The following is a 26,507-nucleotide window of genomic DNA, read 5'->3' as shown; positions in this document are numbered from 1 at the left end:
AGTGCAGAAAAAAATGCATAAAACAAGAAGTATTTAAAACATTTCAATTGTGTAGCATCTATTAGATAAAACAAAAGCAACCTATTCTCTTCCCTACTGTACGTACCATTGTCGTCACAGGACTCAGACTGGAAGGAGCTGAGAGAGTGGACCTCAGACATGCTTCCTCTGGTGTTGTACGGGTGACATGCACTGTCCTCCACCGGCTTTTTACTTAAACATGAGTCCAAGTCCACCACTTTAGCTGTGAGGACAAAAAAAACTTTTAATTACCAACCACATAAAACAGATTGAATCATAAAGTCACATACATGAAATTTAAAATGTAGTTAGAGGTGCTTGAATATGGGGGGGGGGGGGTGGAGAGACACATAATCACAATTATTTTGGTCAATATTGATTATTTAAAATGATAATGAGTGGGCCACTTGACCAAAACAATTTGACAATATTTATCAATATATATCAAATATATCTTTTCTATTTTATCAATATTTATTTTCTATTTCTACATTTTTGATAAAGCGTATAAACAAAGAAGTACATTTCTGACAAAATACTTCTAAAGGTAAACCAAAAACAAATTCTTTACAAGTCATCAATTATATATTTAAACAGAAATGGTAACCGTGATATATATTGTAATTTATCGGATTACTTATTTCATGATAGGAAATTTTTGTCGCATATCGCCAAGCCCTAGCATTTAGTCTTGCCTGTAAGAATTCAATTTGGTTTGTTTATCATTGATACTGAATAAGCCAAAAAGAAAATGAATGAATGATGATTGAATGAATTAGGGGTTTGGTTTAAAGGTTTTTTGGCTATATTTTGGGGTATAGTCTGGTGTATCCTTGTACATTCTGTTCTTTATTATAATTTGTGATGTAATATTATGGTTTATTTTTTAGGAATTTTCACTTGAAGTATCTAAGCTATATTTATGAATGAGTGTGTGTGTATGTATGTATTCATATGTATATGTGTATATAAATGATTGTGTATGTATGTATGTAAACATATGTATCAGGGGTGGCCAACCCTGTTCCTGGAGAGCCACCTTCCTGCAGATTTCAGTTGCAACCCATATCAAACACACCTGCCTGTAATTATCACGTGGTGTTCAGGTCCTAATTAATTGGTTCAGGTGTGTTTGATATGGGTAGCAACTGAAATCTGCAGGAAGGTGGCTCTCCAGGAACAGGGTTGGCCACCCCTGATATGTATGTATGTATATGTGGACATATATGCGAGAGGACATCATGTGACCTGGATGTGTACAAAAAGGGACACCTGATTGTGATGAACACTGTCTGATGAAGAGCTGTGTGGCTCGAAACGTTACACGCTTTGTGTAAGCTTTTTTAATTTAATAAAATTGTTTTTTTGGAGCTTTGGTGTTGCTGCCTTTGATGAAAATTGTATTATTGGAGCTACAAAAATCCTTGATTCAAGAGCAGTTAGTGATTGTTTTTGTTGTCTGATAAATACTAAACACATTCAACAATAGGAATGTAGCCCGCTGTCACTTCATGAGGCACACGGATCCGATTTAAACAACAAGCTAGGAGTTTCTGTGAATAGTCACTAATTAGCACAAATAGTTCATTGCACAACAACAAGATGGGTTTCAATACATACCATCATAATCATAGTCCCAGCTGGGCTTCTGTATGGAGTCACTGTCAGAAACAGAGTTGGAGGGTGGAGGAGGAGGTAAATTAGGTGCTACACTACAGACCGCCACCGTCTTCCGATGCCCGTGCACCGAGTCAGGGTTAAACGTGCTGAATTCTGGGTGCTCTGGTATGGCTGAGCCCTCAAACGAGTTGCGGTCTAGATTGTTGCGGGAGTCACTTGGAATGCTGGGAGTGTAGGAAATGGGTCGTACTGGGACCTGCGGTGGGATGTCGGAGTAGATGTTCCTGTTGAGTTTGGCGTCAAAGTATGGCCGGTGGAGGAAGCTGTTCTGGGTGCCAGTGCTGATGCCGATCTTGTCGTCGTCATCAGATTTGGATTTTGAGCGCCGACAAATGCGTTTGCGAACTACGACGAAGAGCAGAACGAGAAAGAAAATGCTGGCGACAAAGACGACGATTCCGATCACTTCCTCCAAGCCGATGTTCCAGGAGGTGGAGACAAATTCGTTGCGGATTTCGGAACGAAGTTCACAATGTTGGCCGCTGTAACCATTGGAGCAATTACAGCTAAAGGAGCCGTATGTGTTCTGGCAGTGACCGCCATTGCCACAAGGGTTCTTCAAACACTCGTCTACATCACTGAGACACCTGCACACAAACAAAACATACACAGATCAATAATTACAGATCACTACAGATCAATAATTTGTAGCTGGTGGTGTATTAAATAGGGGTGTCAGTTGATTCAAATGATAAAATCTTAACTAATAAAGCAATGTAGCAATTAATTATTCAAAATATTTAACTGCATTTTATTTTCATATCATATCAGAAAATGTCAAGACATTATTGTGTTAAATGCAATATTTTAAAACAACAAAGTATTTATTACCAGAGTTCCACTTTCAATGAAAAAACAGGCCACTACTGTGCTTATATATTAATATCATGCTTATTTATTAATAATATTACTTTAAAATATTATGTTACAATATTAACAGTCTTAAAATGCTTTTAGCTTGAATATATTTGTGCATGACTTTAATATCCACTTTGAAAACAACAATGGATAGTTTACCTCAGTTTTTGAAATAAATCTGAAGTATTTACTGTTTGAGTGACTTTGCAGTGCTCCCTCTTTTATATTTAATAGCTCAATAGTATCTTTACAAATTTACATATTCCTATTAAATTGTACATTTAACTGAACTTTTCTGTCATCTACTTTTTTTATCAACCAGATTTTAAAGTAGCCATTTTAAAGCAAAACCTCTTAATTTTTTTTATTTTATTTTATATTACTTTTATATTGGTTTTAAATAACAGGTACAGTCTGATAGCTGCATTTGACTTCAGTGACTGCCAGTTAATGAGCTTGAAAGGAATAAAATGGAGATGACAAATTGCCCAACCATAACAATAGGCATCAAAACAGTATTAGAGAAAAAATACAATACAGAAAATGTACATTTTGATCAACGAAAACAACAATTTAAAGTGACAAACAAAAACTCATGATATTCCATGACCAGGAGAAAACAATATAAATGCTCTTTGACTATCAACGTCTGAAATAGACTTTTGAAAAGTCCATAAAAAGTCCAGTAATTCCATGAACCATAGGGAACCCTGTACTAAAAAACATTTAGATTACAATTGCCATTTTTCCCTGCTATTTACCAACTTATTTTTTATGTTCCACAAAAGAAAGGATTGCATACAAGTTTGATAGTTGTCATGTTTTCTGATGACAGATTATCTCATAAAGAAGTTCTTTACCATGTCCATTTCATATAGTAACAAAATAAGTAATTGAGAGTCTCACAGGTTTGTTAGAAAATTTCAATACACATACCTTTCTCCTTGGAAACCCGGTTCACACTCACATACAGGGCCATCTAGGCTATCAATGCACTTGCCACTGTTCTTACACGGGTTATCAGTGCAGTACGGCCCCAGCTGACACCTGAATGAAAATCAAAAAGAGCCAATATATCATTTAAAAATCTCCAGTTCAACTTTAAATAAAAAGAGCTGCGCTCAGGTGCTTTAAAGCTTCAGTGAAAAAATTCTCAAAGAGAAAATTGATTCTGTCTTACTGAATTAAATCTTATTACCAATAACATCCCCTCCCGAAGCTTCTGATTAAATTTCCAATTTAATAGGAATTACTGAGAATGCCATATGGATCTCTGAAGTGTTTTTCTTAAGTTTGAGCCAGACTATGCATATTAATGAAGTTTAATTAATGAAAATATTGACAGAGCTCTCTTGTATTTGGCTACATATCTGGAGTAGGCACACAAAGTCAGTAAAAAGTTAAATAAACAAACAAACAAACAAACAAAACAAAACAAAAAGTGAAATATCAAACTTTTAAAATAATTAGTCAAATAAAGAGGAATTTAATGCTTTGGTGTCTAAATAAATAAATAAAAATAGAACAGAGAGATTTAGGAACAAATCAGTGACCTAAAAAATAGAAATAAAACACAATAAAAAGTAAAAACAAACAAACAACAATCTGATAAAACAGTCACATAATGGAGAATACTGATTAATATATTATTATAATAATATAATATACAATATATATTTCAGTTGCCCAGAAAAAATACTTGGACACTTTAATCATTTTAAAGAAAAATAGCATCAGAGATCAAGTATCAAAACAAGAAATGTAAAAAAAAACTCCCATATATAGGGACATGGTACTGTTTTTCAAAGATTTTGCTATTATTTACAAATAATATCCTCAGAAATGTCACTCAGTATACCCATAACTGAATACACTATACATGTGTTTGCCACCATTTTGTTGATCATTATCTAATGCAATGGAATTCTTGAATTATTAGGGTTGTTAACAAACACATGCTCTCACCGTTGCCCAGAGTACTGTCCTCTGCACTGGCAGTAAAAGTCTCCTCCTCGTGGGATGCATGTGCCTCCATAGAGACAGGGATTAGAGGCACAAGGGCTGATAGTGACTTCACAGTGAGTGCCCATGAATGCAGCGGTGCACTTACAGAAATATCCTACAGCACACAATAGAAAACATAATAACATATTAAAAAAAACATATTAGTCAGTCCTATATTTAAAGAGACAGTTTACCATAAAAAATTACAAACAAAAAGGAAGATATTTTTAAAAATGTTGGAAACCGGTGACCACTGACATCCACAGTAGCAAAAAAATACTGTATGGTTATACACAATTTAACAGAAAAAAAGAGGTTTGAAATAATTGGGTGAGAATATATTGTAAGAATTTTCGTTTTTTGAGTGGGCAAACTCCCTTTAAAGTCCTTGTGAAATTAAATATAATTAAATATATATCAAAAATAAAATTGAAATATATATCAGCATGTTAGTCTTAAGAATATCTGTAAGCTAGTTTGCTCCAAAACAAAGACAAAACTCGAATTTAGAAGCCATAAACATCCAAGGCTAGCTGTTTGCCACTAAATGGGTCTAAATGTTTTTGACATCACCTCATACTTAAGTTTCTCATCAAATCTTCTGACCAATCAAATGCTCTCTAGTATTTGACATGCCCCGCCCCTCATTACGCTTATCATTTGTCAACTTTCAATAGCAGAGCTGTAATAAAACAAATGCTATTGGCTGTTTTTTAAAAAGGAGGGGCTACTCTATATCAAAACCCATCTTCATTTTTAGTTGAAATTACATCAAACAATGCACACTTCAGAGCACTTCACGAGCACTGTACATACAATAACATGCATCCAAAATCATGCCACACATACCTCCATTAGGCAGTGCTGAACATGTGCCTCCATTGGTGCAGGGGTTACTGGTGCAGCCCTGGATTGGAGGAGCCAAGCTGCACCCGGGAGCCGCCTCCACCAACTCTTCCAGCACTGAATGAGCTCCTCGAACCTGAGACAGTGGCAGCTCTCTCCCATTAAACACAATTCCCTCCAGGCAACCCCGCAGACCGCTCATCACAAGTCTGCCAGAGCCGGACGCGGGCCGCACGTGACCCCCGAAGTACATGCTGGTGTCCAGGTTGAGGGTGCGGAGGGTGCCTGGAGCTGTGCCAGACGCAGCGTGGACCTGATCCAGAACCAGTCTGGCGTAGTTACCGTCCACCTCAAGGGAGACCGTGTGCCACTGTCCATCGCTGACCTGGGTGCTGTGCACAGACACCACACCAGGCCCACTACCACAGTCAAACTTGTACTGCAGGCGGCCGTTCACGATCTGAAACAAACGCACGATCTGTTATGCTGAGCCTATGAAGATTATCATTGGCATACATTTGGGGTCGGTATAAAAACTTTTTAAAATGATACAAAATGGTTAATAGTGTATTATTAGTGTATTTAATAGTTTATTATTGTAATTAAATATAACAAAAATAAATGGGAAATTGTCTGCAATTAAGTGCAGGTTTTTATATTATATTTAATTCTGCACACAGTGACTAATATTACTGTTTTTGTTACATATTTTTCAATGAAAGACCACACAAACTTTTAAAATGATTTAATAAAAACATCAAAGTGATTAAAACTTTCAAATGAAAACAACAAATTTTATAATCTTGGGTCAATAAAAAATTGTTTAAAATATATTGTTATGATTTCCAATTATGTTGTTTCTTTGTGGCGATTTTCTTTCTGTAGTTTGTTGCAATCGCCAGCAGAGTTTTCTATATGGGAGATTATTGCTGAATGAACAACAACTCCCAAAACTCCCTGCGCTCATCAACTTCTGACACAGCTGACAATAATCCGGACACTCACACACAGATACAGCTGCTTCTCATCTACACTGATTACAAGGACTATAAATACACCTCACCCTCATTCACACATTGCTGAGTCTTGTTTCTATGATGAACATGTACAAAGTGGTTTCCCTGGTTTTGTTTCCTGTGGTATTGAATCTAGCCTTGTTCCCTGTTCTGATTCATTGCCGTTGAGTCTGACCTCTCACCTGTATTTTGACCAGGGTTATTGGATTGCCCTTGTATTATTGTTTTGCTCCTGTTTTTGATCTCTGCCTGTACGACCTTGATTATTCACTGCATTTGGATCCGCAACACTGTTCTCAGTGTCTACTTTGTTACATATATCTTTAGCCTATTATTAGTCTTTTTTATGTTTTAAATACTTTTAATTATAATTTTTTGATTATTATTCTATAGTAATATATTTCTATAATATATATAATTTTTTTATAAAAACATATTTTTTGAATAATAATTAAAAAAAGTATATTGTTTGAGCATTGATAACTCAATGTGTGTATCTGCAATAATCACATTGCAGGATTAGACTATTTAATAAAGATTAAAACATTTATATATAAATATATATATATATATATATATATATATATTTTTTTTTTATATATAAATTATTATTATTATTTATACAATGATGAACATGTTATTTTACATTTGACTGTTCAATTTCTGTACTTGAATACTGCCAGACACTGTTTATTTATTTTTGCTTGTAATTTATTTATGCTTGATCATCCCTGTCGATCTAAATTAATGAAATGTTTCAAAATAGAGCTATTCAAAAAAAAATATAAATTCAAAAGAAAATATATTCATATCGCAATACATATTAAAGCAAAACAAAATATTGCAATGTCAGATGTTTTCTATATATATTATGTACACACACGCACACACACACACACACCTAAAGTAATAAGCAAGAAGTTCAATCAAGGGCAACCAAGTCCATCGAAGCACATGCAACATTTCTGGCCCATGATGTGTATGTGTTTTTTTTTGCACATTTTAGGAATATTCCATACTAAGAAATACACCATTTATTGGTAATTTATTCAGGTGTGATGTTGAAGTTAACTAGCTTAAACAAATGAAATGAGGAATGATGCTTCAGGCAAAAGCTGAACCTGCTACACATTATTGTAATTAAACAGCAGGGAGATGACACCGCTTGCATTTCACTCCCAGACTTCTTTGCTTCTTCTGTCAGTCGTGTGGTTTTTCCTCACTAAAGAGGAATGCGTGAGAAAGAGCTCCCCTCTCCTCTCCCAGCTCCAGAATAACTCGCTTTCTGTTTTCTCTTCTTTTTTTGGAAGGATTGAGGGGGTTAAGAGTAAACACTCACCTCCAGTATGCTGTAGTCTGTGCCTTTGGCGTACATGACAGTGGCGTGGGTGGAGAATGTTCTCAGTCTGAGGGACAGCTTCATTTCTTCCTTATTTTCGTTCTCCATCAGCCTGTACCTGGCATATCCATTTCCGCTGAATGTTAAAGACTGACGCTCTACAACACAGAAAGATAAACAAAAATTAAGTAAGGTTATCGATGTCCAAAACCAACAACACTGATGAAATTTATATTACTTGAGAAATATTAGTGCTTCACAAATTAGTGTGGTTCCATTGTCATTCAGAGTTATGGTATTTTAAGATCTCTATTAGTGTTATAAATAGGGCTGCGCAATTCATCGACATAAAAACTTCTAATACATTTGAGCAACACTGCAGTTGTCATGCAGATCTTGCCATGGAATCATAGAAACATTCAAACACAAAAAAAACAGGAAATCAACATAGCAGTATAAATATTACAAGCATTATAAACAGAGGTTTTAACTACTTTCATTGTTTAAGCACTGCTAATAATCCCACAACTACAGAATCACAAAAGATGTTATTTCAAAAACTCGACTGAAAGTTATCATATTTGGTAAATTTAGATGCAGAATTTTCTACACAGAGTTGGTTCACTGCAAAGATACACAAATAAATGTCATTATCACAGAAGCATTACTCAGGGTTCGAAATTGCGACCATTTTGGTCGCATATGCGCCCGAAATTTTATCTATGCGACCTTGAAATATATTTGGGAGCATTTCTGCGAGTGTTTAAAATTGTAGTGTGCAACCAATTTTTACTGCAACATGTTCAGCACATGCGCGGATTCGGGAGACATTCACACAGAATGCATCTCTAAGCTTTTTGTCTGCACTTGAAACGCGAAACACAGCGCTCGGGAATGGTTTAAAACAGTTGTCATGTCAACTTGCTGCAGTAAACAAATCCAAGTCCGTAATGCTTGCCCCGCCTTTGCGCTCTTCTTATTGGCCCACCACTGCTCTAGCACTGAACGCGAATGATTGGTTAATATCAGCTGTCAATCACTCAGTGCCTTCTGGCTTCGGATGACAGAGAGCTACTACCACGAAAAATTGTAAAGCGCTGAAGATGAGAATGAAGATAACATAACACTTGACAGATTTTGTTTTAGAAACCATGGCATCTACAGTTGCAAATAATGACACATCTTACTAGTTATACCATTAACACGTTAATTCAAGCAGTGCGTGCAGGGCCGGTGAGCGCTCCGTGTATGCTTTGGTCACTCAGTTATGTTATAAAAATCTATTTTCTTGTGATAACGGGATTTTGTTGAGACATATTTTCCTCACGCTTGCATATAACGTTATATATGATTTTTTTTTTGCTTGTTAGTTTGATTAGTGTTGATTTCAAATACAATCAATATGTTTGTATAAAACTTGTAGTAACGGTGCTCATAATTGGTGGGTGCGACTAAATTTTGGCTGATTCGCCTAAATTTTTAAAGTTAGGAGCACCGGTGCTACCAAGCAAAAAGGTTAATTTCGAGGCCTTTTATTTATATCATAATCATCCAACTATATTAATTTCAATGTTAAAACCATTTTCTTTATCGAAAACAAAAAAAGGCTTCTTCTGAAAGTATGTGCTGGAGGTTTACTACAGTATGACCAGCTTTACAGTCAAAATGTGCATGAAAATTGCTTTCGGTTAATCTCCAAGCCTAGTTATAATCATTAACTAAGGGTATGATTTCACAACAACAAGGTACTACAAACCAAGACATGTTTCCTGAGTATTTTTGGAGATTTTTTGTGCGTATGACAATTTTATTGAAAAAATTCTCATTAACAAATTTGCATAATTTACAAAAAAAGCGACATGCCAGGTCAGTAGTTGGACACGTCATTTTGGACTGAAACACTGTGCGTGCACACAAATGTTCTTAACTTGCTTAAAGCACCTGAAATGATTTGGCAGATACGAGATCTTTTAATCAAGATAACTGATATTTGGCTAATTTATTCAATCAAACAAGAATACCCAAATAAATAACTCCAATAACTGATTTGGCAGGTTCCACTACTAAAATAATTGAATACCAATTTTAAATACTCTGTTGTGAGTTGCACTAAAGCATAATTTCAGAAGACAGACATGTGTTTTTTACCTGAGCACTCTTCCTGTTTTCCCTCAGGACAGATGCATCTGTATTTGCTGTGTGTAGGGTCTTCTACACACTCCATGCCATCAGGACAGGCGCTTCCCTCACAGAGTTTACTCAAGATAGAACACTCAGCTCCTATAAAACCAACACATAGAGTTCCAATGATTAGCCCTCCTGCGAATATTTCTTTCTTTTTTAAATATTTCCCAAATGATGTTTAACAGAGCAAGGCATTTTTCACAGTATTTCTTATAATATATTTTCTTTGTTTTGGTTTGGCTAGAATAAAAGCTGTTTTTTTTTCTTTAAAACCATTTTAAGGTCAATATTATTAGCCCCCTTAAGCTATATATATATTTTTCAAATGTTTACAGAACAAACCATCGTTATACAATGATTTGCCTAATTACCCTAACTTAACTTATTAAACCAATTACGTTCAGAAATGTGTTGAAAAATAAAAAAAAACTTACAAGAGGGCTAATAATTCTGACCTCAACTGTAAAGGCTTAAGATGACTCTAGATTCAAAAATGACATGTGCTTTAGAAATTTCTGTCAGTATATTTACCTTCACAGAGACATTTAGCTGTGCGCATGTGACGTGGTGTAACAAAACTAATCCTTGCGGTGCTGTAAGCCGACACAGCTCCAGTCTCCAAAGCAATGGTCTCTTGACAGAAACTAAGAGGACAGTCCAAACCAGCACAGAGTTTCTTCACAACTCTCACAATACGCACTCCCGTCATCTCTTCGATCACCCCGACCGAGGCGTTCAGTTTCCTGTACAACACTTCCTGGGGTTGGAATGGACTTCCTGATCTTTCTAGAGCTAAAAGCACTTCTAGGTCACCAGAGGCATCGGCAGCAGGTTGCAAGCTGACCAATTGCACGTCCCCTCGTCTGACACCGGCGATATTCCTCAAAGCCCGCAGGAAGTTGCGCCAGTAATCTCCGATGAACTCCTCGGGTGCTATTGCAGAGAACCGAACCGCAATGGAGTTATCGAGTGCTTGTGCTGTCGCCTGCCGCACGTGAATATTGACACGGGCAGCTGCAGTAAAGCGGCCATCTGTCACTGTGATGTTTAGGACGTATTGACCGGCGTCCAGATTCCCACGGGCTACTAGTTTGCCATCGGCAGGGGAGACGGAAAAGAGGCCGGAGTTCTCTGAGGTGGAGGAACTGTCGGGGGCGAGGCTGTAAGTTAGAGTGTCATAAACGTCCTGATCGGTGGCGTGGATTTTACCCAGGACTCCACCAGAATATTCGTCTGTGGCTGTGGTGATGAAGATGTCCAGCGGTAGGATGGAGGGAGGGTAGATGCTCTCCTCGATCAAACGAACACTCACAAATGCAGTGGAGACCAATGGAGGTCGACCGCTGTCTGTTACCTAGAGCAAAAACAGTCAAAAGATAAAGGACTCACAATCATAAGTTTTAGGTTTTTGCACATATTGGCAATATTTAAAGTGGTAATAATATACTTTTTTATAAGATGTGATAACTCTTAGGGGCTCCTAGAATGTGTCTTAAAGGTGTTGCATGTAAGTTCTTTACTCTTCTAAAGCATAAAACTACCCATGATATGTCTGCAGATATTTAAGAAAAATGCGCCCTCCAGTGGACAGTAGCAGCCTCCGAAATGAGATGCAGATTCAGAGTTCCACATGAGGTGGTTCTTGATTGGCAAATAATATAAATATTATAAACAAAGGCATTAGGAGAGCAGGTTACATTGAAACCCTGTGTCCTAACAACACACTACCAGCTGAGATTTGCAGTTTATAAGCAATTTGGCTGTTTTCAAAAAACGAAACACGACCAAAATTTAAATATAACAATTCAGAAGCACAGAATAGTGCACTTACTTCGCGCCAACGCAACCGTAAGATTTATAATGTAATTAATACATATTAAAACTCTTTAACATTAATAAATGTACATGCTGACTCACTGATATTTGTCACAGTTCTAAAGTCCCATTACATCAAGATCTGAGGTAAACTATCTGCTGCTGCTTTCAGTATATGGCAATAAATGCCATGTAAAATCACATTCAAACTCACATTATTAGAATTTAACACTAAATACAGCACATGAGGTGTAGGCTAAGGTGATCATTGTCATAGTGTTCTGTTGATTAGATAAAGGTTGAAAACGTGCCAAATCACAAAACACAAATTCCAATCCAGGGTGGCACGGGGGCTCAGTGGTTAGCACTGTTGTCTCTGAAACCCACATGAACATGGGGAGAACATGCAAACTCCACACAGAAACACCAATTAGCCCAGCCAATATTCGAATCTCCTTCTTGCTGTGTTACATAGAACAGAAATATAATACACTAAAGGTAGTTAAAAGTATATAACAAAAGCATATATAAACCCATGGTGTTCATGATGGATAATCCCCAAACATAATTTTAAACAATAACAATAGTTATGTTTTTATTATTTATTAGCAAGCATTATTCATAATTCATAACATTATTTTTTACTTCACAGCCACCTCTGATAAATCACACTTCACAGACAAAATAACTGAAGCTTCTGTGTTGAGGCAATTATAATAAGTGCCAGTCACGTTCAGTAGAGGGAGCACTTGAGCTTGGATTTACTTTTGAAAGGATCCACAGTTTGAGTCGCAGCAAATTTCTCAGCTCACACATTTAAGTAAGCCGTTTGTTATTGCACAGAATCACATGTGCAAAGAAAACAGATTTGGCCTGGTGGATACAGCACATCCAAGTTTTGAGTCTGGCTTGAGTCAATTATTCATCCCTTTCCCTGGGTAATTTAATTTTACTCCTAATAAAAACATGAATGAGAAGTTTAACGTTTAGCATGCTGCACAGCAAATTTTACATAGTAGATTTAACTACCTTGGAGTTAAAATTAACATTCCCTCAGAGTTTATATGGGAACCACTATAAGTGTTAAAAATAACACTTTTGAAAGTGTTAACATTGTCAACACCAAGAGAGTGTTAATTAGCAAACTCTTATTGTGTAAAATATCTGTTAAATTTCCGAAAAAATACCAGCAGCTGTGGTTGCCAGAATCTTTCTGTGAAAAACATGGAAGTTTTATAGAACTGTATAAATTTACAAAAAATAACCATATTTCATGAACTAACACAATGTTCAGTTTACAAAATTATAGCTTAGTGCACAAAAATGTAAAGTCTTTAGATGCAATAATGTTTTCATGTGTGATTGTTAGTAGCAAACAGATTTTGACTGCATTAGTAACTACACAGTTACCTTTAAACAAAAGAAGATGCAGCATAACATCAAATATTTTCAGTTCATCTTGGACTTGAACAGAGACACTATTATCCTCCACAATGGTGACACAAAAAACGTTTAGCTGTTTTTCTTTTTTTTTTCATTTTTAGATTTTACGTAAAAATACCAGCAGCTGTGGTTGCCAGTAATCTGCTGTTTTTAACATTCATAAATTCAGTTTACAGAATATTTCTGTTAAAAGCACATTCAACAGTCTGTATTTTTTATCGATCTCACACTGCAAATTTTAGATTTGGTAGATTTAACTACCTTAGAGTTAAAATTAACACTCCCTCAGTGTTTATATGGGAACCACTATAAGTGTTAAAATAACACTTTTGAAAGTGTTAAAATTTTTAACACCCAGAGTGTTAATTAGCAAACTCTTATTGTGTAAAATATCTGTTAAATGTATGTCAAAATACTGGCAGCAGTGGTTGCCAGTAATCTGCTGTTTTCAACATTTTACATTCGTAAATTCAGTTTCCAGAATATTTCTGTTAAAAACAAATCCCATTGTCTGTATTTTTCATTCGAACACACATAAGCCTTAAATTCCAGAGCAAAATCCTAACTAGTGTCCTCACTACAGAGGGCTGAACACTCAGACAGTGATGAAGTTAATGAGACAATAAAGTGTCTAATGAAAGGAGGATTGAGATTTGTTGATGAACAACTGTTAACAAGCAGAATCACTGAAGGACAGAAAAACACAAGCCAAAACCAAAGATGAAATCAACTGAGAAAAAAAAAACTCTAAAAATAATAATCAATAAAAATAAAACAAAGTACACAATAAAAAAGGTTATTTTTCAACATCTTTAAAAAAAAAACTCATCAAATTAAACAACTTATCATGGAGCTTCACCTATTACTGACCTTTGACTTTATTTCTGTCATGTGAACAAAAGCTCTTAATGAAATTTCTGTTGTTCATTTGAAGTCACCATGATGGAGGACAGAGTCTGCTTTAGTCAGGCTTTTCAACTTCTTACTATAAATGTCTTTTATTTTGGCTGCTATAGTTAGTGTTAATTACACTTTAAACATATAGCATGTAAAAGCCGAAAGAAAATTAAAGTGTCAGTCTGAAGAGATTATTATATGACATAGCCATCCTTTCCTGCTTGATTTTTAATTCAGTCTCATATTAATTTTGTGTGAGAAATAAATGATATACATAAAAGAAACCACTGAAGCTCCAATAATATATAATAAAATAAAACCAATATTTACAATGAGAATGTTTGATCTATGGCAGAACTTAAAAACACCCAGACATCAACAATTAGTCTTTGAATCTCAATAATGGTGACAAAAAAAAAAAAAAATCAAGTAAAAAAAAAAAACACTACTGAAATATCACCTCTCAAAAACAACTCAAAATAAAGAAAAAGAAAGAGATTGTAAAAATATAAAGCTGCATAATTTATTCATTCTGCAATGCATGCTGGGAGCTTTGTACTATGCTGGCACCCAGCATGCATTGCGGTATGATCTATGCAGCTTTTTTTTTTCAGCAACCACGGTTGAGGTTCATATCCTGATTCTTGATGTCTGTGTGTCATAATGAGCAAGCTGGAGCTTGAATGTTTAGTGCATGACACTCTAATTATTAATTGCATCCTAATTTTTGTTGAATCTTCTATGAAGAGCAGCAGACTACCAGAAGTATTGTCCCATGCAGTTTTTATACAACTATATTTGCATATCTTTATGAATCAACTTATTAATCACCTGAAATTATATCTATAAAAATTTGGCACAAACAGTATAGTTTCTCTTGATCTTTCTTGCTATAACTGATGAGTTTTAGAAACGCAGCTATAACTGTCAGAGAAACATTAGTATATAAGAATAAAGCTTCAAGAACTCAAATAAGCAGCCTCTGATCTCCATGATGGTGAGGTCAAATGAAATATTTTTAATAAAAAAATATAAACCTCTGTTCATTGTCAAATATTCTTACAGAAATGAAGTCAAACTGTAATCAGTGAAGCTGCTTATACTATTATTTAATGGAGTTGTTTAATCCTCTGTTTTAATTCAGTTGGTTTGGTGTGAGGCTGTGTCTGTAGTTTTATTTCTTTCTTCAATTTCTTATTCCTTCAGTGATTGTGCTTGTTAACAGCAGGTGTTCAACAGCAGGTGTCTCAATTCACTTATTTGTGGTCATTCGCTCTGTCTAGTGGACTAAACTAATTGACTAATTTAAGGGCCAGGTGAATGAGGGTGTGGCGAGATTTCAGACACTCTGATTAGTTTCTCAAATACAAGGCTTTTCTACAAAGGTAGATACATGTTACTCTGTGTGACAAGAAGGCAAATCAGCTTCTAATGCCGATCTAACTCTAGAATTTTAACACTTTACTCTGAATTACCTCAACCCTTGAAATTTAACACCAATGAATTTGCTGTGTGTATTTCTAAATATACCAGAAATTCCTGATTATTCTATTATTATTGTTGTTGTTGTTATAATTATTGTTTTATATTATTATTATTGTTATCATTATGTTAAAATACTTTTTGTAATTTTATCATATATTACTAAACATCATTTTTTATAATATTATTATACATTATATTATCTCAAAACAAGATGTTAATTGTGTCTTACGCTGTTCATTGACCCTATAACCTAAATGAAATGTTCCACAACCCAGAAACACTCAATGAAAGCACTGTTCTTTGAAAAAGTCACAAGTTACTGTCCTGCAAGCCTTAAAATGTCAAACGTGTTACCATGACTATGCACAATTGACAATAAACACAAATACCAGGATTATATTCTATTTTTTAAAGAAATATATAAATCTCGAGAGGACACAATGTAAAGAATCTTAATCCTAAACATATGAGATGTTTAAAATCGTACAAAAATGCAATTTAAAGTTGTAAGGAAACAGAAGTAGCGTCAAATCTTTTCTCCAATACTGTGATGTCCTTCAGACTGAAATTAAATATTGGAGAGCAAATCTAGGGCAGAGACTCTGAACTATTCATCACTGGATGGATTCAACAGATGCAGACCTAAATGTGAGCTTACAATCAATTGAAAAGAGATGGGCGGGGCTTAAGCAAAATAACTAAAAAAGAAAATACACCATTAAAGCTGCAGGCAGTTTAGAAATGGCCCTCGCACCCATCCTCACCACTGACCGGTGGCCTTGAGAACAGTGGGCAAGAGACAGAGAACAGTGGGCAATACATTTACCAGGGTTCCCACTCTTTCATGGACACCAAATTCAAGGACTTTCAAGGACTGTTTTGAATGTGTCACTTACAAAAATGTCAATGACAATTTGTTAAATTGAATACTGTTAATATTCAAATGCAGTTTCTGAAATATTGATTAAATGTGCATTATTTGTCAGTTCTTGTATAAGATAATTTTTAATTAAGAATTTCTTAGTTTTGTCGTTCAGTTTTTGAAAGCAGCACATTATAATTGTTGAAGTGACACTAGGGCTGGGCGATATGGCAAAAAAAAAAAACTTTTTTATAAAGTTTGACCGATTCACAATTTCCTTTTTTTTTTATTGTGTAACTAGTCAACTTAAAACATTACAACAACATGACTGAAGTAACATTTTCTTTATAAGTAACTTGAAAAAACACCTGGTTAAGGAACACTGTATTTTTAATGGCCATGCCATACATAAATTGGTCAACAAGGTGTAAATAAATTCACAAATTCACGAGTTAAATATAGTTCAAACCAAAAGATCAGCGCGGTTCAAACTAAGATCTGCGCAGTTTTTACATCCTTCATACATGTTGAGATCGAGTTTATTGACTTGATAAGGGAATATGTCTTGACAATCCACACAAACGTGACTTAGTAAAGCGTGAAGTCATGTAGGATTTCACTTGTTGCATTAGTCTGATTGTAAATCCCCTCGCAGTGCTGGAGTAGCGAGAGAGTGGACCAAAGCACGTTTGATGCAAAGGTATTAACAAAAGGAAAATGCACAACTTAAGACACTTAAATGCTTGTATTTGTTGTATTTGCACCAGCTCTGCGATGCATGTTCACAACTTCATGCACTGGGTTAAATTAGGCTGTCCAGTCTCTGTGTTCAGTCCGCCACTACTCAGACAGGCAGTCAAGCAGGTCGCACACCAGAACTCCGCGACACGAAGCGCACATGACAGTTTAAAGTGTCACACACCAGACGCGCACATTCGCATGATATTTAACATGAAACTAATCAGATGGCGCTCTGTGGCGCGGCTGAAATATGAATTGCATCCTAAACCTTGGCTGGGCGGCGCCGGTGTGAGTATAGAAACCTATGATTAGAATTGTAAAATCCATGGCGCTGCATGGTGCTGCGAGGTATGCGACCTGGTTCATACAGAGAGTGAACCAAAGCGCATTGGTGCCATTATGTTTCAAATATTTTTATTAAAAAAATTGTGATTTCTTGATTTAATATAAAATAAAAAGTCATCAAAACGTAAATTCGAATTAATCGAAAAAATTTAAAAATCGCCCAGCCCTAAGTGACACCATACACTTTAAATTCCAACACTTTCAAGGACCTATGTTTGTTTTTAAGCACTTTCCAGTCATTGAATTCATATGTCTGAAATTCAATTACTTTTAAAAAGCGAGGGAACCCTGATTTAAGATAGTGAATATGAAAAGAACTTCTGTCAATGGCACCAATTTGTGATAAACTATCTTCTGTCAGAAGATGGCACTATGACTAAATTAGTATTTGTATGTTGTATGTCTTCAAGACAGGACTTATCAAACATCTGAATTTTGCTGCAGATCGGACATTGCAAGCCACAATTAACAACTGCCTGGTTTTTGGCTAAACATTGAAGTTTGCAAGGCCACTATGTATATGCTCCTCAACGAAAACTCTCTATAATTAAAAAAATATATTATAAATAATTAAAAATCCAAAAAACATTTAAGATAACACTACCTAAATTTGGTGTTGATCTAATAAATTCCCAGTTACAGATTTTGCTCCAAGAGACTTTTTTTATAGGTGTCTCATGTGTAAGCCAATTGTTGAATATGTGCGTGAACACCCAGATATGAAACCTGGTTTTCATCATGTTTAGACTCTCCATTTGGTTAATAACAATAAACTAAGCAATTCCAATAGGGTCCTCGGACCATCTGTGCTCAGGCCCTAAAAGATCCAGTTTGGACATTCTGATAAAGAACTACTGGTCAAACTGTGTAAATTAAAACCTGCAGGCATATCTCTCTGACAATAACATCAATACCATGCATTCAGAAAGCCATCTGTTCAAAATCAAAGAGTGACAGGATGACCTCCAAAGGAAAAAAAGGAAACACAACACGTAAAACAGGAGGTCATTGTGAAAGAGCTCAGCTTTTCATGCCTGCTCTGTCTTCATACTCTACACAGCAAATTCATTGGTGTTAAATTTCAAGGGTTGAGGTAATTCAGAGTAAAGTGTTAAAATTCTAGAGTTAGATCGGCATTAGAAGCTGATTTGCCTTCTTGTCACACAGAGTAACATGTATCTACCTTTGTAGAAAAGCCTTGTATTTGAGAAACTAATCAGAGTGTCTGAAATCTCGCCACACCCTCATTCACCTGGCCCTTAAATTAGTCAATTAGTTTAGTCCACTAGACAGAGCGAATGACCACAAATAAGTGAATTGAGACACCTGCTGTTGAACACCTGCTGTTAACAAGCACAATCACTGAAGGAATAAGAAATTGAAGAAAGAAATAAAACTACAGACACAGCCTCACACCAAACCAACTGAATTAAAACAGAGGATTAAACAACTCCATTAAATAATAGTATAAGCAGCTTCACTGATTACAGTTTGACTTCATTTCTGTAAGAATATTTGACAATGAACAGAGGTTTATATTTTTTTATTAAAAATATTTCATTTGACCTCACCATCATGGAGATCAGAGGCTGCTTATTTGAGTTCTTGAAGCTTTATTCTTATATACTAATGTTTCTCTGACAGTTATAGCTGCGTTTCTAAAACTCATCAGTTATAGCAAGAAAGATCAAGAGAAACTATACTGTTTGTGCCAAATTTTTATAGATATAATTTCAGGTGATTAATAAGTTGATTCATAAAGATATGCAAATATAGTTGTATAAAAACTGCATGGGACAATACTTCTGGCAGTCTGCTGCTCTTCATAGAAGATTCAACAAAAATTAGGATGCAATTAATAATTGCAGTGTCATGCACTAAACATTCAAGCTCCAGCTTGCTCTTTATGACACACAGGCATCAAGAATCAGGATATGAACCTCAACCGTGGTTGCTGAAAAAAAAAGCTGCATAGATCATACCGCAATGCATGCTGGGTGCCAGCATAGTACAAAGCTCCCAGCATGCATTGCAGCATGAATAAATTATGCAGCTTTATATTTTTACAATCTCTTTCTTTTTCTTTATTTTGAGTTGTTTTTGAGAGGTGATATTTCAGTAGTGTTTTTTTTTTTTACTTGATTTTTTTTTTTGTTTGTCACCATTATTGAGATTCAAAGACTAATTGTTGATGTCTGGGTGTTTTTAAGTTCTGCCATAGATCAAACATTCTCATTGTAAATATTGGTTTTATTTTATTATATATTATTGGAGCTTCAGTGGTTTCTTTTATGTATATCATTTATTTCTCACACATAATTAATATGAGACTGAATTAAAAAACAAGCAGGAAAGGATGGCTATGTCATATAATAATCTCTTCAGATTGACACTTTAATTTTCTTTCGGCTTTCCATGCTATATGTCTAAAGTGTAATTAACACTAACTATAGCAGCCAAAATAAAAGACATTTATAGTAAGAAGTTGAAAAGCCTGACTAAAGCAGACTCTGTCCTCCATCATGGTGACTTCAAATGAACAACAGAAATTTCATTAAGAGCTTTTGTTCACATGACAGAAATAAAGTCAAAGGTCAGTAATAGGTGAAGCTCCATGATAAGTTGTTTATTTGATGAGTTTTTTTTTAAAGATGTTGAAAAATAACCTTTTTTATTGTGTACTTTGTTTTATTTTTATTGATTATTATTTTATTTAGAGTTTTTTTTTTTCTCAGTTGATTTCATCTTTGGTTTTGGCTTGTGTTTTTCTGTCCTTCAGTGATTCTGCTTGTTAACAGTTGTTCATCAACAAATCTCAATCCTCCTTTAATTAGACACTTTATTGTCTCATTAACTTCATCACTGTCTGAGTGTTCAGCCTTCTGTAGTGAGGACACTAGATAGGATTTTGCTCTGGAATTTAAGGCTTATGTGTGTTCGAATGAAAAATACAGACTATGGGATTTGTTTTTAACAGAAATTATTCTGGAAACTGAATTTACGAATGTAAAATGTTGAAAACAGCAGATTACTGGCAACCACTGCTGCCAGTATTTTGACATACATTTAACAGATATTTTACACAATAAGAGTTTGCTAATTAACACTCTGGGTGTTAAAAATTTTAACACTTTCAAAAGTGTTATTTTAACACTTATAGTGGTTCCCATATAAACACTGAGGGAGTGTTAATTTTAACTCTAAGGTAGTTAAATCTACCAAATCTAAAATTTGCAGTGTGAGATCGATAAAAAATACAGACTGTTGAATGTGCTTTTAACAGAAATATTCTGTAAACTGAATTTATGAATGTTAAAAACAGCAGATTACTGGCAACCACAGCTGCTGGTATTTTTACGTAAAATCTAAAAATGAAAAAAAAAGAAAAACAGCTAAACGTTTTTTGTGTCACCATTGTGGAGGATAATAGTGTCTCTGTTCAAGTCCAAGATGAACTGAAAATATTTGATGTTATGCTGCATCTTCTTTTGTTTAAAGGTAACTGTGTAGTTACTAATGCAGTCAAAATCTGTTTGCTACTAGCAATCACACATGAAAACATTATTGCATCTAAAGACTTTACATTTTTGTGCACTAAGCTATAATTTTGTAAACTGAACATTGTGTTAGTTCATGAAATATGGTTATTTTTTGTAAATTTATACAGTTCTATAAAACTTCCATGTTTTTCACAGAAAGATTTTGGCAACCACAGCTGCTGGTATTTTTTCGGAAATTTAACAGATATTTTACACAATAAGAGTTTGCTAATTAACACTCTCTTGGTGTTGACAATGTTAACACTTTCAAAAGTGTTATTTTTAACACTTATAGTGGTTCCCATATAAACTCTGAGGGAATGTTAATTTTAACTCCAAGGTAGTTAAATCTACTATGTAAAATTTGCTGTGTATTGGCCATGCCTGGCCCGTAAGGAGAATACTGAACAAGCAGCTCTTCACCTCAGCTCCACTGCTCATCTATCCCTCCAGACTTCCAATGAAAACTGAACAAGACCCCTGCAGCTTCAGTGAGAGCGGCTGAATCAGAGAGCGAGATTGAGGTCTCACCTGGGCTTGTAGGAGGTAAAACTCTTGTGTCTGGCGGCTCAGAGTCGCTGCAGAGACCAGGACGCCCTGAGGAGTGATGCGGAAGAAGTCGCCCTCATTCCCTCTAATGATCGAAAAAGTGAAAGGAGGACCGTTGTGGGAGGCATCGCGGTCAGACACAGTCAGCTGGAGAACACTGGCACCAATTGGTTGATTCTCCTATAGAACATATGCAGTGTAAAAGGTTTTGCAATTGAAATAATCAAAAGACACACAATCTAGCAAGTAACTCAGAAGCAATACATTTTTTATGAATGTGTCAGCAAGCATAGGCAATAGTGGTGAATAATTATACTTTCTTTATTGAGTAATGTCCCATGTATATTTTCAGTGTATTGCCTTATGAATTTAAGCACTAAACAATATTCTGAGAATTATAAATGTAAGGAGGGCCATTCTATTCATATTTAATTGCATTAGTACTCACTATTCAACTTTAATAATAGACTAATGAGCCTCTATTACTAATGTAATGAGCCTCTAATTTTGATTAGGTTTAACGATTGTTTTAAATACCAGTTTTAATGATTTTAGGTGAAAAAAAAATAAAGATTTTTATGCTTAGTTTTTATTACATTTCATTTAAAGAAAAGAGAGCAATTTTTCTATTTTTAATTAATTTTTAATTAACAATAATAACAACACAGTGCAGTATTTTTGTTCATGTCATTTGAGTTTAGTGTTGGTGTTGGGTAATTTTTTAAATTATTTTATTTTATACAATATTACAGTATTCAATCAAGCTTTTACATTTTAATAAATTAAAATAAAATAAAATAAATTAAAGTGTCACAGTCACCAAGTCATCTAGATGGTACGAATCACATTTGCCACAGAACTGAACTACATATCCAATGTCCTGCAGTTACACACCGGTTCCTGCTCATTACACACACAAACAGCTGAAACTGATCATGACTGATTACATGGACTATTTATTTAAGTCAAATAAAGTCAAGTCAAGCTTTACTGTCATTCCGCTACATGTGTGGACATACAGAGGAATGAAATGTCGTGTCTTACAGAACAACGGTGTAACATAAATGAATCATAAATTCAAACACAACACTGGATATAAGCTATTTAAAAAAAAACAATGAATAATTAACATACACTATAAGATACTTAACTATACACATAAGACAAGCTATTCAAGTACTTTTAAAGGAAACTGAACAATGTATCCACAATATTGTGCAAGAAAGGTATTAAGGGTTTACGATTATGCAAAAGTTATTTAAGGTTGAAGCAAACAGTGCAACTTGATTGTGGTATATTTATAGTATACACCGTTTTCATTATAAAGTTTTTGTAAGATTGAGTTTAGATAAAGTGTCAGGTGCATAAGAGAGAACAGAGTGTTATTACAGGTGGTTTGTCAAGCCCACTCTAGCCCATTCACACCACACACATTAATATTAGTGCTGAGATATGAAGTGTTTTCCTTGCCTCCATGATAGACTCTTTGTTTATTCTGTTTATGTTTGTTTTTCAGCCTGCTTTGACCTTTACACCTGTTACATCGACTACTCTTTTAATTTTTTTTAATGCTACCATCTGCTCCTGTTTTGAACCTTGCTTGCCTGACTGTTCTAAATAAAGCTGTATTTGGATTCAACCTTCATTACAACAGGCCGGTATTAAGATTTCTGATACTTTACTCAGCATTTTTTAAACAGAATAATCCTTTGTGAACACCCCCTATTTAAAATGAATCAAATAAATGGTGTTTAGTGACCCTTAACCATGACTATAACTCAGCATAACTGGTCTTCACTAAGACAAACCAGCATTAGAATGAAATCACTGAGACTAGAATCACTTCATCTTCTCTATGAACTCAGACCTGAATAATGATGCTGTAGTTGGCTTGAGAGAAGATAGGTGGATTATCATTGATGTCCGAGACATCTACGTTGATGGTAGCGGTGCTGGATCGAGCCGGGCTTCCATTGTCAGAGGCCAACACGGTCAGCGTGTAACCTGAAGTCTAACAAACAAAGAAAACATAATGTCATCATTCAGTTTCAGCAACAGCCTGTCAACGCAACCTCTACTGAGATCCTAGAGTGTCTTATACCTTCTCTCTGTCGAGCAGCCGGGCCACCTTGACCTCTCCTCTGACGGGGTCGATAGTGAATGGACTGCCTTGATTCCCATCAATGATGGAGAAGCGCACCTGATTACTGGATGGACCATCTGCATCGTCGGCCATGACCTTCACACACAGAGAAACACACACCTGGTTAAGATAAAGATTGCCCTGGACTCAGGTATGCAGCAACCCCACCCCACCCCCCTCGTCCTTCTTGCTTCGTGAGTCAGTAACTATTGGCTGAGACCCTCGAGGGAAATCAGAAGGCAAGCAAGTGAAACAGAGCTGGGTATCAAAGCCTCAATTTTAACACTGACAATTTATATTCAGGCATGATAAGACATGAACATCTCTAATAAATGACCAGAGCGAGAGCGAGATAGAGACTACAGATTAAAGATTGGCTCCAGAAGGCTCTAGTTTTGACATTGGACTGTGTTTGTTTATCGTGTGCACTATTTGTGTTGATTTTAATGTCCCCTTGAAAACAGGATTCAAGTTTTTTGTGTGTTATTAACAATATGTCTTGGACTCTGACTGACAAAGTAATATTGGCTAATTTTTAAGGAGGGGGGCTTTTATATGCCCCGCCCTATCTTTGCATTTCAGTTGGAATTCCGTTATGCATTAAACAAAACTGCACATTTGATGGCAGTTTAGGGGATCTTTAACAGAGAATATAACACTGATGAAGGCACAATAAAATCATAAGCCAAAGACTTACAGTAAGCACTGTTTTTCCCAGCTCTGCGTCTTCGCTAATCACTGCGGAGTAGATGTCTTGGTTGAAGACAGGGCTGTTGTCGTTAACATCGGTCAGGTTGATGTTCACAGTGGCCAGGTCGCTGAGTGATGGTGTGCCTCCATCTGTTGCCTCCACTGTCAGATAAAATTCATGTGCCGTTTCGTAATCCAGAGGCTCGATCACAAACACACCGCCTAGGAAAGACAGGGCAATGTAAAATTTGGCTAGAAAAAAAATCTCTCTAAATCCATTCATATTTATTTGTTAAATAATTAAAGCAATAAACTGAAAAAAGGTCAATTAAATTCATTAATTTATTCCTCTACTTTAATTGACTCATTTTATTAAATAAAAAAAAATGAGTGAATTAAAGTAGAAGAATAAATGAATGAATTTAATAATTACACATAATGCATCAACTTATCAACAAACAAATAAATGATAAATTAATGGATAAAATTAATAAATTAGGAAAAAGTTCAGCAAAAGTAGGTAAAGTGTTTAGTAAAAACAGCAATGTATAAAATAAATTGATAAATTAATGAACATATGAATAATTGATAAACAAATTAATTACTAAATGGATACAAATGCATAAATAGGTAAAAAATGCATAAATAAATAACTAAATATATCAAAAATAAATGCATAAAATGAAAAAGGAAAGAAAGAAGAATGAAAGAGATAAAAATAAAATGGATAAAATCAAGAAATTATTAAAATGAATGGATAAAATTTTATTTATTAATAAAAATTAATTATGATTGAATAAAAAAAGGAGTACAAAAACAATACAACATTTTCTGCAGTTGTATGTTTCTTATTTTGACTATTTGAATGCTGCAGCGCTGTAAGGATCTGAGTGGTTTCCCCAAAGCCACTGTGTTTACCTGTTTGTGGGTCGACGCGGAACGCTCCCCTCTCATTTCCATTAATAATAGCATATGTGATCTCTGTTCCTGCTTCTGTGTCTCGGCTGGCAGCATGAACCCGTAACACCTGAGTGCCCACAGGGATGTCTTCAGCGACAGTGGCGGTGTATTCACGACGCTCGAACACTGGAGGATTGTCGTTGATGTCTAAGATGGAGACACTGACAGTGGTGTGGGACGAAAGGTGCCGTGGTGACCCACGGTCTGTGGCTTGGGCTCGAAGAGTGTAAATCGACTGAAGCTCCCTGTCCAGAGGACGATCCAGTCGCACAACACCCGTCTCCTCCTCGATGGAGAACACACCATCAGCAGAGTCCAGCAGAGAGTACAGGATCTCTGCATTAGTACCTAAAACACACAAACCAGAGTGAGATTAATACAGACATTTAAGATGTGTGTAAGTGTACAATTTATAATGAATACGATTTCTGTTTTTTTGACTACTATCTCGAAAATAGATCAATTATAGGTCCAATCCCTATCCTACCCCTTAGCCCTGTCCCTTATGTGAAGGGGTAGGATTGTCCCAATTCTCCTAAGCTTGAAGGTGTAGGGCTAGGGAAAGGGTTAAATAGCGCTTGAAGCAGAGATTATCCAGCACCGCAATAGAAACCAAGGGGTATAAAAATTTCTCAGAATACGCCAGGTGCAGTTGCAACATGGCTGTACACATGAGTCAGGAAATGCACAAATTTAAGTATTTTTTGGTATAATTAAAAATGTATACAACAAACAAGCATATGTATTAATACATTATAATGGTGTTTGTTTTACTGTCATGCTTTAATTTATTTTTTTAATTGCTAGATTTTGCTAATCCATAATTATAACTCCTGTGTAGTAGTCCTACACCATTCTGATCTGACACTTAAACACTCTGTCAAGGGCCAAAGGGCAGGGTTAAAAAAATAGAATTAGGATTGGAAGAATTTGTTGATTTGAAGATTCTGATTATCTGACACATTCTTAAAGAGACAGTTTATCAAAACATTTAATTCTGCCATCATTTTATATCTCTCCACTTGTTCCAGACTTGTTTGATCTTCTTTCTTGTATAGCACAAAGAAATATATACATGTAATGAAGAATG

At 35.4% G+C, this 26,507-nt stretch overlaps 1 protein-coding gene across 9 annotated transcripts in view; it reads right to left on the bottom strand.

The window, feature by feature from the left end:
* Positions 1–26,507, bottom strand: part of fat1a (FAT atypical cadherin 1a) — a 147,479-nt gene that overhangs the window by 9,629 nt on the left and 111,343 nt on the right. For all 9 annotated transcript variants that reach the window (XR_015475632.1, XR_015475633.1, XM_087235396.1 and 6 more), the window contains 13 exon segments: positions 25,376–25,765; positions 24,465–24,679; positions 23,726–23,863; positions 23,492–23,635; positions 21,607–21,804; positions 10,480–11,302; positions 9,913–10,044; positions 7,765–7,922; positions 5,413–5,869; positions 4,525–4,678; positions 3,496–3,606; positions 1,642–2,288; positions 107–244 (listed from right to left, as the gene is read on the bottom strand). Coding sequence is in view for 7 of the 9 variants with exons in the window: in XM_087235396.1 (XP_087091522.1) it covers positions 107–244; positions 1,642–2,288; positions 3,496–3,606; positions 4,525–4,678; positions 5,413–5,869; positions 7,765–7,922; positions 9,913–10,044; positions 10,480–11,302; positions 21,607–21,804; positions 23,492–23,635; positions 23,726–23,863; positions 24,465–24,679; positions 25,376–25,765 (3,705 nt within the window). In the remaining 2 variants the exon portion in view is untranslated.

This window comes from Danio rerio, chromosome 1 (assembly GCF_052040795.2).
Source record: "Danio rerio strain M-AB ecotype USA chromosome 1, GRCz13ab, whole genome shotgun sequence".
Lineage (NCBI taxonomy): Eukaryota > Metazoa > Chordata > Actinopteri > Cypriniformes > Danionidae > Danio > Danio rerio.
This window is presented reverse-complemented; position numbering and strand designations above follow the sequence as displayed.